Source organism: Pollicipes pollicipes, unplaced genomic scaffold (genome assembly GCF_011947565.3).
Source record: "Pollicipes pollicipes isolate AB1234 unplaced genomic scaffold, Ppol_2.1 Scaffold_4740;HRSCAF=5597_pilon_pilon_pilon, whole genome shotgun sequence".
Taxonomy (NCBI): Eukaryota; Metazoa; Arthropoda; class Thecostraca; order Pollicipedomorpha; family Pollicipedidae; genus Pollicipes; species Pollicipes pollicipes.
The window spans coordinates 5,138,979-5,156,752 of NW_023596545.1; the positions used below are offsets into that span (position 1 = coordinate 5,138,979).

The 17,774-nt window shown below is 51.9% G+C and overlaps 1 protein-coding gene across 6 annotated transcripts; it reads right to left on the reverse strand.

Moving 5' to 3' along the window:
- Nucleotides 1-9,452: 9,452 nt before the first annotated feature.
- Nucleotides 9,453-16,683, reverse strand: LOC119098780 (cystinosin homolog; the record flags this gene model as incomplete). 6 transcript variants are annotated; one of them, XR_005094289.1, is given in 8 exon segments in its annotated part: nucleotides 9,453-10,252; nucleotides 10,983-11,712; nucleotides 13,327-13,429; nucleotides 13,893-14,010; nucleotides 14,631-14,801; nucleotides 15,352-15,471; nucleotides 15,862-15,961; nucleotides 16,543-16,683. XR_005094289.1 is itself a non-coding variant. In XM_037221818.1 (8 exon segments), coding segments are annotated over 7 exon segments (850 nt in total), but the record flags the coding sequence as incomplete, so codon positions are not given.
- Nucleotides 16,684-17,774: the final 1,091 nt, after the last annotated feature.

Here is a 17,774-nt window from a genome sequence, read left to right on the forward strand (position 1 = left end):
TGTGATTGGCAACGGTGAGTTTGGTGCCCAGAAAGACGCAAAAATTGCGAATCTGCTGGCAGCTATCCAAGTGATGACCGTCTAGTGCGTATGAGTAATGAACAGGTGACATGCGGAGGGTGAATGAAATGGTAATGCACTAAGCTAGGTTCAATTTGAGTGCCCAGTTTTTGGACAATTCACAGAGGTGATCTAAATCCGCCTGAAGTGTAAGACAACCTGTCTATGCTGTCAATTCGGTGAAAAAATTTTAACATCATCAGCGTACATAAGGCATTCACTCTCGATTTGGTCAGGAACGTCAGCCAGAAATCAGGCGAACAGCAACAGTCCCGTGATGCTGCCTTCCGGGACACCAGATTGTACTGGAATCCAGTCAGACTGCTTGCCATTCAGCGCAACGCGCTGTCACCGATTGCTCAGGCACAACTTCAGCCAGCTGTACGCACGGCCCAAAAAGAATCCCAAATCCAAAAAATTCAAAAAGAATAGTGAAGCTTGTGTAGCAGAAGGTGATTCACGCTGGTGAATGCTGAAAAGTAATCGGTGTAAATCACATCTGTTTGTTTACCTTTTGAGATAGATGTCCAGCAGTGTTCACGAACACATGAAAGGTTTGTGATGCAAGAGTGCTTTGGAAGGAATCCACGCTGAGATGGGAGAAGGGCGGGCAGACAAACCTGTAATAGGCTTCCGCTCACAATTTTCTCCAATATCTTTGAGCAGATAGGAAACAAAGACACAGACCTGTAATTTTCAGGCAGCTTTTTGGACCCCTTCTTGTGCACCGGCATCACTTTCGCTTGCTTCCACATGGCGGGAAAGACGCAAAAGTTTAGAGAAAGCTTGCATGTAATTTCTAACGGGACAGCTAGCTCATCGGCACATTCCATGATAATCCGGGCACTGAGTCCGTCTGGACCGCAAGCCTCGTTTGCACTGAGATCGTGTAGCAGGTGTGCTATACGGCCATGTGGTACGGTAAAGCTGTCTAGTCCAGGCGCATCGAGCAAAGGTGGGTCAGGCGATATACGAACGTCAGGGTCGCAGAACTTACGAACAAAACACATATTCAGACAGTTGGCAGGCTCCTCATCACCCTTACACACATTGCCATCGCATTTTCGCACGAGTAAAACACACATTCAGACAGTTGGCAGGCTTCTCATCACCCCTGTGCACATTACCATCACACGCAAGAACGGGAGATATGTGCGCGGATGACTTCAAGGACTTAACAAAGGACCAATAACATTTCGGGTTGTCCCTAAAGTCTCGCACTAGACCCAACAAATACTTGCGATATTTAGCATCAGCTGCTGTTTTGAAGTCGGCTCTAGCAGTACGGTGCCTAGCAATATTTTCAGCGGTCGGAAACGCTTTCTTACGTCTGTGAGCCATCTCCTTGTCACGCAGCAAGTCTCGAACGGACCGGTCAAACCATGGAGGAAATTTACTTCGGAGTTCAACAAAAGGCATGAAGTCTGCAGCACTAGCAAGTACAAGATCATAGAACGGGTGGACAGTGTCATCAACACTTACATCATTTAGAATACGCAAGGAATAAGCCCGAGAGCAGTGCGCAGGCCGTTGAAGCCCGCCTGTTTGCAGCTGAAAACCTTAGATTGGGAAGGGCGGGGGCCGGCCCACGTTTTACAGAAAAATGAGTCGTCACCATACAGTGGTCTAAGTGAAAAATACCGCTGACGACCTTAGATGCAACAGCTCCGCCATAGGAGATGGCCAGGCTCAGGGTATTCTCACCGTGCGATGGTGACGTTGCAGACTGTACCGCTTCACAGCCAGCCACAGCGTCTAGGAATTTGACGGCTCTGAGAGTGTGTCTAAGTAGCGTATGTTCGTCGCCATTACCCTGCCACCACATCTCACGCAACATAAAGTCGCCCACGATGAGAAACGGTAGATTGGCGGAGAAAATGCTCTGGAAAAAGGCAACGCTCGAATCGACATCCCGGTCAGCAGCACAGCCATGATGACAGGGTAGATGGTCCGCAACTGGATCGCCAGCACCTTCGCAGTCGGGCTCCAGGTCTGGTCGATAAACAGGTGACAGGCTTGTCTCCACTGCGCAAGCAACGCCTCCTCCTCTGCCGTTCCTGTCCTTCTGGAACCAGACATGGTCCGAGAGGCCCAGCTGTAGCTCAGAGTCCAGCACATGTGATCCGAGCCATGCCTCGGTCAGGCCGACAACATCAAAGTCAGCTAGCTGGCCACAATGAGAGCGCAGAGCGCATAACTTGTTCTTCAAGCTGCAGACGTTCTCGCAAAACACTCGCAGCGTTCTCAGCCTGTGCGCAGGCCCTGGGTTCACTTCCACATCTCCAGAGAGAAGGAAACTCGCCAGAAGTCAGCAGCACCAGATAGGTTTGATGGGCTCACGTCAACGCTGCAGAACAGACGGGAACAGACCACTAGGTCCAAACCCTGGTACAGAGAAAGCGGTGCCGACAGCATCTAACTCTTGTCTCTTGTCATCGCGGAGGCCATCACATGCCAGGAATACAACAAACAGCAGGGCTAAAACCCCAGCCCCCGATCGGACTTGAACCCGCGACAGCTCAGTAACTCCACACCAGCGGAGCATGGCGCACAGAGGCAGGCCCACTATCCCGCGGCCAACGATCCAAAGCATTTGCGATGCTCCAGGCTTGTCCGGGCTTTGCGTCCTCTCAATGTCTTCAAGCTGGCCCCGGCGACCATGACAGTGCCTGGCGCGTCTTTCAAAACACTCACCGACGTTAAGGTCTATCGTCGGAAGAGTACAGTATCTACTTTGAACAACAACTTCAAAAGTAAGCTTAATGTCTACAAATCAAGTTGTTTACTCAGCTGAAAACTTCAACTACACGACGTACTCAGATCACCGATATCCAGGGAGCGCCACAAAACACAACCTCTCCACGCGCCAGCTGGCCACCAATTGGCTTATGCGGGTCTCTACTATGCTATACTTCACAAGCGCAAAAGCAAAAACCGTGAAGGAGAGAAAGGTGTGGAATGCCATCAAGACGAAAAGCTACTTCTTTTCACGCCGACACAAATTTTTGGTGTGCTCAACTCCTTCCAAGGAATGTTCCATCCATCTGACATGCGGAAGTAAGCACAATTTTCCGTTTTCAGATCTTTCGTATATAAGGGTAGAAAGTCTAGGGAATTCTCGAACCACGTCCATTACTACACAGCAGAGACTACTGCGGGTGTAGACCGCTACCGTACGGTATCGGAATGGTGAAGTCTGTCACGGGCAATGTGTCGATGACCAAATCAGCGCTACAAAAAGAGCTGTTGTTTCCTGGAGTTACTGACAATTGAAGGCAGGTGGGGAGAACAATTATGAGAATTGCAAGGACATAATTACATTATATATTTCATCACTGCATCATGCGCAAAGCTGCAGACAGCATTAGTCTTAGTTGATCTTCAGAAAAAAAACTTTTAACTTGAGAAGCTCTCCTCGGTCTACCCCTCCCCATCCAGTCATGCTTGGTAACGGGCAATTTCTAAAGTTAAGGGCAAAAAAAGTGTTCATTTCGTTTTCTGAAGTTAATGACTTTGCGACCGCTTATCACATGTTGTGTCACTTTCCGCAGCAAGAAACTAATTTCTTTGGAAGTTGTGCTATGCATGAAGTGCTTGGCATCGAAATGATATTTGATGCCGGCGATTTTCTTTGGAGCGTTGCAATATCACGTTTTTTATATGCCATTGGTTTACTTATAGGCAACGCCTACGCTTTGGGTGACGGACATTTTCGTCAGAATTTTGCAGCCTGGTAGATAAACACATGAAACTAGCTACCCTTTGTAGGCTGATGTACCAGCTGCAAATCACTAAAACGTCTCAAAGCCGTCGAACGTTAGTGCCATCTTTTCTTACCCAATCTAGAATGCAATAAGCTGCCGGCACAAACCAATAGAGATTATTAGACTAAGAAAGCCACAGCTGGTTACAGCCCTGCTCAGCGCGGCCAGTGTCAGCGCGATCCGTTGTGTGTTGTTCGTCAATGAGTTTCACATTTTCCAAATAAGTGAACTAAATGTAACATCAATCGATGCTGTCTGCTAAAACTGCCGGGCTTGACTCAACTCTCAGTCAACAGACCTTCAAGCAACTCCATCCGTAAATTGGCGCGTTCAAAAAAAAACAACTAAATGATACTGCAGGAACAGACATCTACCAGTTCAACTTTAATGAAGGGAGTACTTGGCAATGTATTGATCACGCCTTTGCGGTCATCATTTGAACCCATTGTTGTGGGCTGCTAGGGCAGTTGAGCTCCATTTTGGGAAGCATATTTTCATTCATCCGGCATTCTGCAATTATATGCAGGGCCGCAGGCTTGCAGTTTTATTTCTTGGGGAACTCGGACACCGACTGACCGAATGCTTTGAACAGCCGGAGTGAGAGTGAAACACTGCACCAAAACCCGTCAGTAATCTGATAAGATGTGAACTTGACCGCACGGCGTAGGCGACCGTATTGGGTGGAGTTCGCAGACACGTAGAAACCAATGGCGTTGGGTCCGTAGGCGGCAGCGTTTTAGGTTAGATGTAACGGTGATATTTGGAAATTTCGGGCGCGCGGACCACATACCCGATCTTTATTGGTCATGTTGCGCAGCTTGGAGTGATCAACGTTAGGGTACTGTGCATTGCGCTGCAATTACGATCGTTTGTCTTCTGTTTACTCATATTCCAAATGCGTCCATATCGCAGTCACCTGAATTGCCTTGCCGTTGCCACGCCCAGTAACTTCTCAAGTGACTATTTACTCGAATTTGATCTTTTATGACTCAATTTTCTTGTTCTCCCTGTCCGGCATGTCGTGCCATTGCGCCCAAATTTCCAATAGATTAGGTGGCTTTCATCGCACGTGCCCTGACACCAAAGAGTGCTCCAGGCTTTCCTTGTTTTCGGAGCAGCAGCGGTTTTTTAGGAGCAACGCACGGCGATTTGCGGCTTGGTGGGGCCGGCGGGCGGCCACCGACGATGCCGCGGAACGTGCGCGGTGGGCCGGCATTAATGATAATGATTGGGGTTTTAGGGCGCGTCGACTTCTAGGGTCATTTTGCGCCCATAACAGCTAAGTGTTTACCGCGGTGTGTAAATGGCTGTGAATCCTACGTTTCTCAAAAAATGAAAACAGCTGTCCGGTGCCAAGCGTGCGAGAGTCGTCACCAATAAGGTCTGAAAAGGTAAGACCTGACGCATCTCGTCCGAAGTAAAGCGCCCGCTCTTCTCTGAACTGTGGGCAAGAGTGAATAACGTGCCGACCCGTAAGTGGCGCATCACAGCGAGGACATTTGGGACGTTTTTCACCGCACAAAAGGTAGCTATGTGTTGCGTGCGTGTGGCCAATTCGTAATCTGCTGAGGGTTACTTCTTCGCGTCTCAACTTACGTGAGCTTGAAGACCATGGACCCAGTTGTGGCTTGATCATCTTTAACTTATTGTTTACAATGGCGTCCCAGCAGCGTTGCCACTTCCCCTTCACAAAGGTCGCGATTCCAGGATAAAAGTCCCTTGCCGGCAAGGGCAAAGAACGGGTGCAAGGTGCACGCGCTGCCCGTTTTGCGGCCGCGCCAGCACGCTCGTTACCTGCGACACCCACATGACTCGGTATCCAACAAAAGACGACAGTTTTACCAGCAAGATCTAGCGCTCTCAGGCGAACTAAAATATCCTGTATAATGGGACAAGGTGGGTTAAGGGTTGTCAGAGCCAACAGGCTGCTCAAAGAATTGGATAAGATCACGTGTGGGTTGCTCTCACCAACTTCGATGGAGCATAGGGCTTTACTGATTGCAACGAGCTCGGACGTGTAAAATGAGGCGTGTTTCGGTGAAGAAAAGGACCGGGTGGCCTGGTCATTCACAAATGCAGCACCAACGCCTACCTCCGTCTTGGACCCATCAGTATATGTGGCTTGAAAACCTATGTACGACCCGATGTGCTCCAGAGCCTTCGATCTCAGGTCGCATAGGATCGCTCTCTGTTTGCTAGTGCATGAAAGGGATACATCCACTTTTGGTGAGATTAGCTCCCATGGAGGCACTAATACGGGACGCGACCTTAGCACACCACGCAAATTTATGTCGCTTTCCCGGAACAGCTTCTTCATATGGACACCAAATGGAATAGCGGACAGCCTTCCGCTACTTTGGAACTTACTTTCCACATCACGTGAAAAGATTGCTCGGTGAGTCGGATGATTGGGAAATTGAGCCAGCTTGCAAAAGTACCGCATGCCAAGCATTTCCCTTCCCAGAGCCGAACGCCGGTTCATCAACTTCCACGGTAAGGCTAGCAACTGGCGACGTCCTGAATGCCCCCCTCACAATGCGTAATGCGGTATGGTGCACGGTGTCTAATAAACGTTTGGAGGAACTCGGCGCGCGGTCATAAATAAAACAGCCATAGTCAAGTTTCGAACGTATAAATAAGCGGTGTAGCAGTAACAGTGTTCTTCTGTCCGCTCCATAAAATGTTCGGGACACATACTTCAATATGTTCAATGCTTTAAAACAGCTGTCACGTAAGGTTTTCAAATGTGACCCATACGATAAACGGTTATCAAACTACAGACCCAAGAAGCGGGTACTGGATTCGTTCGCGATGGTCTGGCCGTGTAGCCTTAAAGCCATAGCGGGGCATTGACGACGTCGTCTGCAAAAGTGCATAGCGACTGTTTTCGAGGTTGAGAAACGTAGTCCGTTTATAACGCTCCATCTTTCCAGGCTGATCACAGCCAACTGCAAGCGACGCTCCAAAAAGGCAAAGTTCGACGAGGGCATACCAGATGGCGACGTCATCCACGAAGAGAGAGCGGCTGACCGACTTTGGAAGGGAGTCACCAATATCGTTAAGCATCACCGCGAACAAAGCGACGCTCAAAACGCTGCCCCGGGGCACGCCATTATCTTATTGGCACCTATCCGAGAAGTGTGAGCCAACACGAACTCTGAAAGAACGATCGGTCATTAAGTTCGCTAAGAACGTGCCCATGGCTCCTCGAATGCCATAATGAAAGAGCTTTTTCAGGATACCGTAACGCCACGTCGAATCATAGGCTTTTTCAACATAAAAAACACAGCGCCAACATGTCGTTTTTCCCTAAAACTGGTGCGGATGTTTGTGTCGAGAGCTATAAGATGGTCAATGGTGCTGCGATTTTTCCTGAATCCACATTGGGCAGCCGTAAAAACGTTGTACCGCTCCAAAAACCACGACAAACGCACATTTACCATACGTTCCATCAACTTACAAATGCATGATGTCAGTGAGATAGGGCGATAGTCAGCAGGGTCAGCCCCGCTCTTACCAGGCTTGACCATAGGGACAATATGTGACTCACGCCACGACTCCGGAAAACCTCCATTCTCCCAGAGATTGTTGTACGTTGCTAAGAGGGCCTCAACTATTGAAGTGGGGAGTTGCCTAAGCATGGCGTTGTGAACTAGATCCGGACCCTTTGCCACATTGCGCAGCGATCCGATCGCGGAAATTAGTTCGGCCATTGTAAAAGGTCGGTTATACGACATCTGCTCCGTCGTGCTGAAGTCGACAGGGGATGCCTCCCAGCGGATCCGGTGACGCGTAAACTGCGGGACGGCATTGCCGTTGCCGGCATTAATACAACGACGGCGCCATGTATCATAAATATATCAACACACATAGCAATGTACGACATTGTATTTCGACTGAGGGAGGCACACGCCTGTTCAGATTCCGTGTCACCACGAGGCATGGTCTCGTGTGCATGATGTTGTCAAGCCGAAAAGGTGCGATATTCTGGAAAATTTGACCTTAGACCCGGCATAATGGGGTTCATTATTGACCAAACATGACGATTAGTACATACGACGGCATCAACATCCTTGTTACTCATAAGAAATCAGGAGAATAGAGATATAGATGGGTTGATATTTCGACATGCCTTCATCGAAGCGAAAGCAGTTTTGTTTTGATAAACGCATGCTACTGTTATCTGCCATCGTTTCGATAAAGGCATGTTGCCAAAATATCAACCCATCTAATCTCCATTCCCCTTGCTTTTCTCCGAGGAATAAGGCTATAACTGCCGTCTGATGTATGTGAATAATGCTCCTTGTAAGTGCACTGAACAGCTTACGAAATTTTATAAATTAGTACATGCGAGATCTTGTTGCGTCCAATCCACCTGCTTTCAGCTAAGCTCATTTCCATTTCTTTGGAAACACCAGAGGGGTCGCATCGCCCCCCCCCCACCGACCCCTTCTACCCCCCCCCCCCCCCCGCCTATCAGTCCGCGTAATGAAAAGCTGCGAATCAGGGCGAAGGGCGACGGGCGAGGGTTAGCACTGCGCTCTTGTTTTTTTTTTCTTGCGGTACCATCTTATATTAATACTGTTGTACCGTCAAATTCGTGGTAACAGCCGTTGGACCGTAGCCTAGTCTTATTCGCAGGCCAGTTATCACAGACCGGCAGGCTCAGACTTCTCTAGTTTGATATCAATATGCTGTCTTTCAACTGAAACATATCCGGAACAAAGACAATGATACAACCCCCGAACATCACAATAGGCCGTACCGTATCTGACCAAAACAGTTCCACATTGAAGGCATTTGCTTCCGCCTTCTCGCTCAGGCTGAGGCCGATACTTCGGTTTACAGTGCGCGCCCAGCTGTGTCTGACCCCGGCCGACCAGCGGGCAACACGAATAAAACTAACAGAGCGGAAGTCGAGCCCGCGGGATACCGTGTTGAAAACGCCGTTGCGGGTCACGTACGTCAGCTTGGCTCTCTCCATGGACCCTGCCCGGTGCTGAGCAGGCGGCCGCCGCAGTGCATTGTTGGCTGTGTTTTCATGTACGATGTTGCATCCCGCATTAGTCATGAGCTTTAGCAGAAACTGCGACCACAGGCGTGGCTGCACTTTTGAGATTTGTCCGCGGCGGTGGGCGCCGCAGCATACGTTTGGCGCAAGACCGTACACCGGTTTGCGTCGAAGATGATGTGCAGGCTTTGTACATGGCCCCTTGTCTCGTTGCTACATGTCATTCGATATAATTGCGCAGAATCTTGGGAAAACGGTACGGAATGGTGAGAATATACTTGGCACGAAGAGCAATGCTTTCATAATGTCGGACAGACGACTGACAAGACGGAAAATTACTGAGGGCTTGTACGTGCAGTTAAATTTTAGACCTGGAAGATAGTCACTTTCGCACGGTGATGCCAAGCCACCGTTCCCAACTGCCTGTCTTCCATCTGTAGCAGGTTGATCCGGTGCCAAGGAATCATTACTCGTCATGCGTCGCAGCCGTGTTTACTCCAGCAGTTTGTGATACTTTACTTGCGGGCTTCCACACGTTCAGTGCGATGATAATTATACATCGTCATGCCGGCACCAACGGCGAATTCCTATTACTGACTTCAAAGTAACTGCCATAGTACCATGAGTACCATATATATACGCTCGACCACCAATGTCAAATCACTCACGTACCAACAAAGTTTTAGGCCTTCTTTTAACACTGGCGTCACCAGGAGTCGTCGACCAGGTGACTCGGGATTCGGCCAGATTTTCAGGCAGCTCATTCTCAACTGGCCCACTACCTTCTCGCCCATGCATGGTCCGCCCGTAAATAACCGCAACTGCTGGAAACCAACGTGCTTCTCTTAGCATTTTCCCATACACTCGTCCAAATCGCGGCATGGTAGCCTCCATTGACGCCTCTTGTCACCACGTACGCGGTGGGAGCGAGTGCCGACCAGCCGACGGGTCGTGAAGTGTGGCCAGGTCGTGACACCTTTGCCGCCCGGCGGCGGGCAATCCAGTGGCAAAGGCGCCACCTGAGCGGGCCGATCCCATCAGGTGTGAAGCAAACGTCACCTATGGCGACTGACCCGTGACACCAGCGCTGCCTCACGCATGTTGATCCTTGTACATCAGCACTTCACATCGGCTGCTCCCAACGACACCACTACACACAACGACTGACCATGTGGCACCAGGGCTACCTCCCGGGAACACAAACCCTGGCAGTAAAGCCACACTGCAGCAACTCGTCCGCCGACACCAGCGGTACCCCGCAGACTGGTTCCCTAACGCCAGTGGCACCCCAAGGAGGCTGGTTCCCTGACACCAGCGGTGCCCTACAGCGCCTGATCCCGCCAGAGCCGCAGTCGCAGCGGCCGCCTGCCGTGCTGCACGCAGCAGTCTCTCACCATCCATCTCGGACGCCAGCAGCCTGCAAGCGAGGGGAGCGAGAAGCAAACAACAGCGAGGCAGCAGTGTGTGTATGCACGCATCACGCACATGGCACGGAAACTTGGTCACCAATCGTGGCGCGCATAATGACGCATATTATTTAAAATCCTGCGATGACCACATTTGGACACCTGTAGATGTTCGCGAGAACGGTGACTAAGTTAAATGGCACCGATTAACTGGTACTGGCGAATACTAACTTGCATCCACAGCTTGTGTGAAAGACCGATATGAACATTGAATCAATGACTGTTAGGATGCATGGCAATAAAATGAAGAATAAATGCATAGACGGTATATCACGCTGACATTTGCAGCTATTGGAAGCATGATTTAAAGCTACGTTAGAAACCGCATGTGTTTGATGCTGTTAGAAAACGCAGCTGTCCAAAGCAGACTCACGCACGTTTTCTGTAGCGAGCATTTCAAGTCTCCTGTGATTATACATGTATAACAAACGTTTGTCGCCACTTTTCTGTTGATATTGAGCGCCGGAAAGTTTTGTAAACGTCATCAAAACACAGTTCCGGTCGTGCGTTTCCTGACACTTGTACGTAAGCCGGCAGCAGTTCATCACATCACCGTGACGGCATTTCGGCAACTTCCGGATACTTAAAAACATTGTTCGAAAGCTATCAAATCTGTAAACACTGGCGGATAGCTGTCACCCACTCCGAAATAGAGTGACACACTAGCACACAATGTCTTACCGGCAACAACACAGCAAATACAAAGCTGGCCACCCATACGCCACTCAGCAGGTGCTGTACCCGAACGTTCATTGTAACATCACAGTGACAATGTGTTCTGTAATAGTGAGACGATTACGAGTCAACACATTAACGCCAGTCACCATCTGCCGAAATTCAAATCTTATCAGCCACGGCACAGAGCAGCGATGTTTGTGATGCTCCCACGAAGGTCGCTCATGTGTCTCTGCTGGAGCCTATGTTAACTTCACCGTGCCATTTAAATACAGCAACGCCAAGCCGTCCGAACCTCTAATCACACTAACTTCGTTTGCTTCTGTTCCTAAGACAATTGATCCATTATGTGGAAACTGGAAGAGCATGGGATGTGTACACCGCGTGAGTTAGTCGACCCGGTACACAGTCTTGATGCAACTGTACATATTTCAGCAACTGCGGACTAGAAACGCCTGATTATGGAAGGCGGCCTCGATGATCTTGGGGTGAAACTCAACCCGCCTCCCTCGCTGACACAACGGGTCCCCACGTGCGGCGCTCCGCCGCGTGCCGGTCCACCCTTCTCTCGGCCGGCGAAGACTGCACGAGGCTCACCCCGAGCGGGGCCCGTCAGTGGAGCCGGCGCGGCGGCCGGCCCTAGAATCGTCGATCTGACTCGAGCTTGAAGTCCGTCCCGCCACCGGCAGACGAGTCACCGGTGCGCTCCGAGTCCAACAGCTCCGACCGGCGGGACCTGGAACACGCCGCACGGTACAGCCCTGGCAACCACGCAGCGCCAGCACACCTCTCCAGCCGGGAGGCAAAGCTCCCGGAGTCCAGGGTACGACACTGACTCGGTCCTCACGATGTACATGCCTGATCAACAGAAGCTGTTAGCTTTCTGTGCGGATTGCATAAACACAGCACACGCTACTTGTGATATTCGGTGACATAGGAAGTAACATAACGTAGTGCGGTGCTGCACGGCGGCACTGCAGGTGTGTGATACCCAGCCACGCATAGAAACAGCCGAGCCGCACGATCTTTGTTTCGCTAATACCAAACTCTTCAGCCAGCGCAGACTGCGGCGCTTGGCAGACAGACGCGCGCAGTTCATGCCTCACCTATAGCCGCATCAGATCGGCGGAGCCAACTAGCGGGCCCTCCAGCACGTGGTACGCACTCCTACCACTGGAACGGGGCACGTAAGACGCTGAGCAGGGAGCGCGCCGGGAACAGCCGGAGCACCGAGCACAATCAAGCACACCCCAGCGCGACAGCGAGCCAAGCCTTAAACGGCGGTCTCGTGCGGTCCGTGCCTGGATCGAATCGCCGGCGCAAGACAGGATGGGACAAGGTGAGATTAAGTATAAACAGGGCTGGTTCACGTGGGAGACGTGGCTTATTCAGAGACGACATGGCCGGCTCAGATGGAGAACTAATTGCGGATCACTTGCGGCAAGGTGAGTCAAGTTGTTAGATATGGCTCATTCCCATGGGACAAGGCAAGGACACGTGTGGGACAGAGGGAGAGCTGGTTTACGTGTGTGACAGGCGGAAAAGTCCGTTCACATGTGTGGCAGGTGGGAGAGAGCTGGTCGATAAGTGTGGCAGGTGGAAGAGATCCGGTCCGGATGTGCGATAGGTGGAAGAGATCCGGTTCGGATGTGTGATAGGTGGCAGAGATCCGGTTCGGATGTATGATAGGTGGGAGAGCTGGTTCACAGGAGCGAAAGGTGGGAGAGAGCCGGTTCACAGATGTGAAAGGTGAGAGAACTGGTTTGCATGTGTGACAGGTTGGAAAAACCGGTTCGGATGTGAGACAGATGGGAGCAAGACGGTTTACGTGTGTGACAGGTTGAAAAACCGGTTCGGATGTGAGACAGATGGGAGCAAGACGGTTTACGTGTGTGAAAGGTTGGAGAGATCCAGTTCAGATGTGGAACAGAGCAGGTCCCAATTGGAAGAGCCAGCAGCCGAGGGCATCGTCAATAGAGGACGTGGACGAACAGGAGGCGGCGGCTGACATGGGTTCGGAGAAGGAGCAGTTAACGGAGAAGTCTCTGCCGGCAAAGTCAACGTTTCCAGGTGTCCGAGACGGATACCCCGGTCAGCTGCGGGGCCACAAAGCGGCTGACGTCTGAAGCAGCCCGAGTCCAAGTCCAAGTGCAAGTCCAAGCCTGAGTCTTGATCAGGGACTACAACACTGCACACCAATCACAGACAATACAAAATGGAACAACACACGCACAACACTATAACTCCATCAACGAGGACACGGACCCGACAAAGAATACAGAGCCCATGCGCAGCACGTGCGTGACCGCGTCTTAGCAAGCCAGCTGGGCAGTGTCCGCATGGTACTCACGAGTATAAACAGTAGTGCTGACACATGAACAGGACGTCGAACAGAACCGAGAACAGCCCCAATCCGAACTTGGTCGGGTTCCCAAATATCGAAGTCCAGTCGTCTGGAACATAGGCCGAGTCCCACAATAGCCTCGCGGTCTCAGAGCGGCCACCGACAGGACGCGTCACAGCCACAGGGCGTCAGCCAGCGAACTCAGCAAGGGACCGGGATGGTGACACCCGGCCCCATCCCCGTAGGCCGGATCCGGGTCCCCGTGCCTCTGGGCCCGGTCAGCGTGTGCCGCCCGCGGGCACAGGGCCCAGTCCAGTCGACCCGTCGCCTCACCGGGTCGGGCCTCACCAGCGGCATCTGGCTAATAAATAGTGGATAATTGTTTTGTTCGAAAGTCTAGCAAACTTAGCCGAGAAAACTTCTGCGCGTAACCTTGAGCTACTTAGATAATAAAAATATAACCTATTGAAGTGCTACCAAGCATTTCATTACAACATTGATCGTGCCCGTGTCAGAGAACCCCCGCGTAATGAAACTCCACCCCACTCATAGTCTAACAAGAAGGCGCGTACCATAATTATAGGCGTCCACAAACATCTGCAGGATGCTGAGCGAGCCGCCCGTGAAGTCCAGCAGCACGTTGCCGATCGCCCAGCCTTCGGTGCTCCTCCGCCGGTAGTTGAGATACGCCTGAGGGCAGGTCCCACGTCACGGGTGTTCGGCACATCACGGTCCCCTGTCCCATGTAGTTGAGATACGCCTGAGGGCAGGTCCCACGTCACGGGTGTTCGGCACATCACGGTCCCCTGTCCCATGTAGTTGAGATACGCCTGAGGGCAGGTCCCACGTCACGGGTGTTCGGCACATCACGGTCCCCTGTCCCATGTAGTTGAGATACGCCTGAGGGCAGGTCCCACGTCACGGGTGTTCGGCACATCACGGTCCCCTGTCCCATGTAGTTGAGATACGCCTGAGGGCAGGTCCCACGTCACGGGTGTTCGGCACATCACGGTCCCCTGTCCCATGTAGTTGAGATACGCCTGAGGGCAGGTCCCACGTCACGGGTGTTCGGCACATCACGGTCCCCTGTCGGAAGTCGGAGCACGCCCACGCAGTGCGGCGGCAGCTCAGCCGGCCGCATGTCGCTCACTGTGGTACGTGCTGGCGGAACAGCGCACGACGCTGTTCCGACGGTCTCCGTACGTCCTAGTTACAGTGGAGAGCGGTCCAAACTCCGGTGGTCTGCCTATTTCAGCGGAGTAGCGGAGCACAGCCCAACGTCTGAGCATTCAGACCATTATCCAGCCTACCTGTGGCACGTATTTGACGATGGTGATGGCCAGCTTCACATAGGAGAACACGTAGAGGAACCAGAGCCAGTTGACGACTCCGCAACCCGTGATGATGGCGGTGATGATGATCACGACGGCGAAGATCACCAGAAGACCTCTGGCTGCCGTGGAGACCCGCTGGTCCCCTCGCTGTCGACACATGGGAGATCATGGCCTGACCTGACCTGAGGCACGTCAGCGGCCGCAAAGGACCCCTGTTACCCCACACTGTCAACATAGAAGCTGCCGCCGTAGTCTGACCCGACTTCTGGAGTGAAATGATTTCCATGCCCGTATGGACCCAGCTCCAGGCCGACTGCTCACGGAGGATAACAGCGCACACGAGACCAATACGTCGACCTCATATGACCACAGTACCAGTGTCTTAGTTCAAAAGGGCCAGTGTTCGAACAAGTGTTTGTGGTTTCGGGATGGTCACGATGGGCAAACCAAAATGCCCAGAGGAAGCCTTCAAATCATACAGAACAAAGGTCGGTCTGGGTGTGACCCTGTCAAGTGCAATCAACGCAACTGACGCACGCTATCTCGCAGAGCCACCATTGCCGAATCTGGCGCCGGTACGCGACTCCGCGATCGCAGCTGCAGCATCCGACCCCCAGCATACACGCGAGCCCGGTCGCCCCTCAGTGGCGGCAGTGGCGGGGCCGAGCAGCGCCGCGCCGCCAGCACGGCCGCTCACCTCGTAGATGAGGCACTGCAGCACGGTGATGATGCACGCGCAGAGAGCGTGCAGGGCGAACACGACATCGTTGACCGCCACCGGCACAAGACCGTACGGGTGGTCTTTGTAGTACATGTCCTGGGCAGATGCGCCCGGTCAGGGACACCGCAGAGACGGAGGGGTGGGTGCTCTGTGCGCGCGCGCGCGCGGCCAGGGAGAGGCGAGAGCGCACTGGAGCTGGACACCGTGACAAGCGTGATGCGGCACAGGCTGGGTGTGAACGTCGCGGGAGTACGTAGCAGAGTATAGTGGAAAGAACAGTGTGGGGTATGTGACGACGACCGCTGGGAGACGGGGTTGAAGAGGCGAGCACATTCAAGGTACTGACCGACAGCTTACGCAGCTCTTTGCCAGTCGCCCGGCTTATCGCGATCTGCCATCCTCCCCTGATGCGGCGACCATACTATGACCCGGTGACTTGTCCGGCCTCAGGTCACGGTCAAGTGGAACGTAAGGAGCGGCACTGACCTGTATCCCGCTGGAGAAGTACAGGCCACAGTTGAATACGGAGTAGAATGTGAATCCGACGAGATTCAAAGCCAGGAAGTCGAAATTGAGCCCAACCACGCTGAAATGAGAGGACCAGGCTTACGACGATGCAATAGCAGCATCTACTGCAAGTTGTTTAGGGACGCATTTGTGTTTTATATCTTCATAATCTGTACACGCTTCCAATGGCCGTTGGCAAACAGTCGCAGAAGGAAGTCAATGTAATTGAGGTTTGGTTTGATGAATTAACTAACGTTAGCCTTAACTTAGCTTTCGCATGACCAAACATATCGAAATTAGCATTCAAAAGTGCAATGAGCATGAACTAGACTGTGACGAGTATCGAACTAGAGGTTGGTTCCTTGTATATCTCACAAGTTTTCATATCTAATCACACCTAAAATAAGCAATACCATTGCCAGAAGCTGGCGACCCATTATCGAAAAAGTCAGGGTCACCCAAATGTGAATCCACACCTTAGCTCCTCCATCAAGCTTAGGCTTATAAAGCTCAGTCACAAGCGATTGGTTGGCGCATTATACGCACCGCTAAATCAGTCACGGCCTAACACAAAATGCGTTCTTGACAAGCACAGCCGGCCAACCATTCAGACTTTGACAAAGACTGGAAAAGGCTGCGAGCGGAAGACAACGACCTTACCTTTTCCGTTTCCAATTGATGTACATCTGCGGGTAAAACGAGATGGTCCAGGCGACGAAGTAGCACCAGCCAACGACCGAGCTGAACGTGTCCAGTCCGAACGTCTCCAGCACGTTCACGCGCACGAACACACCGGACGCACTGCAAGGTAGTGCTATAGTATAGGGCGGGGCCACAAGGTGAAAAGCGGGACAGGCAGGCGCGCATCACACTGCTGCAGAAGAATAACAGGGCAGGAAAAGCAAGGTAGATGCCTGAAATACTAAACCACCCGAAGAAAGGGGAGATGTGAATGTAACGTAACATGCTGTCGTCGTCACCATAAGGGCTTGACGACGTACTCAACCGCTGAGCCTACATGGCGTCGCGTATCTCTCACCAAAGCAAAAAACGGCAAGTACCGCGGAAGATCGAACCCTGCCGAGTGTGTGGCTTCCCACACACTCGGCCTAACCAGTATACTACCCGGCATGCGACACACAGTGACCCACGACGATCAGAGCGGGAAACCGTGCATGTCGATGTCGTAGCGTAAGTGTGGAGAGAGAGGAGAGAGAGAGAGAGAGAGAGAGAGAGAGAGAGAGAGAGAGAGAGAGAGAGAGAGAGAGAGAGAGAGAGAGAGAGAGAGAGAGAGAGAGAGAGAGAGAGAGAGAGAGAGAGAGAGAGAGAGAGAGAGAGAGAGAGAGAGAGAGAGAGAGAGAGAGAGAGAGAGAGAGAGAGAGAGAGAGAGAGAGAGAGAGAGAGAGAGAGAGAGAGAGAGAGAGAGAGAGAGAGAGAGAGAGAGAGAGAGAGAGAGAGAGAGAGAGAGAGAGAGAGAGAGAGAGAGAGAGAGAGAGAGAGAGAGAGAGAGAGAGAGAGAGAGAGAGAGAGAGAGAGAGAGAGAGAGAGAGAGAGAGAGAGAGAGAGAGAGAGAGAGAGAGAGAGAGAGAGAGAGAGAGAGAGAGAGAGAGAGAGAGAGAGAGAGAGAGAGAGAGAGAGAGAGAGAGAGAGAGAGAGAGAGAGAGAGAGAGAGAGAGAGAGAGAGAGAGAGAGAGAGAGAGAGAGAGAGAGAGAGAGAGAGAGAGAGAGAGAGAGAGAGAGAGAGAGAGAGAGAGAGAGAGAGAGAGAGAGAGAGAGAGAGAGAGAGAGAGAGAGAGAGAGAGAGAGAGAGAGAGAGAGAGAGAGAGAGAGAGAGAGAGAGAGAGAGAGAGAGAGAGAGAAGAAGAGAGAGAGAGAGAGAGAGAGAGAGAGAG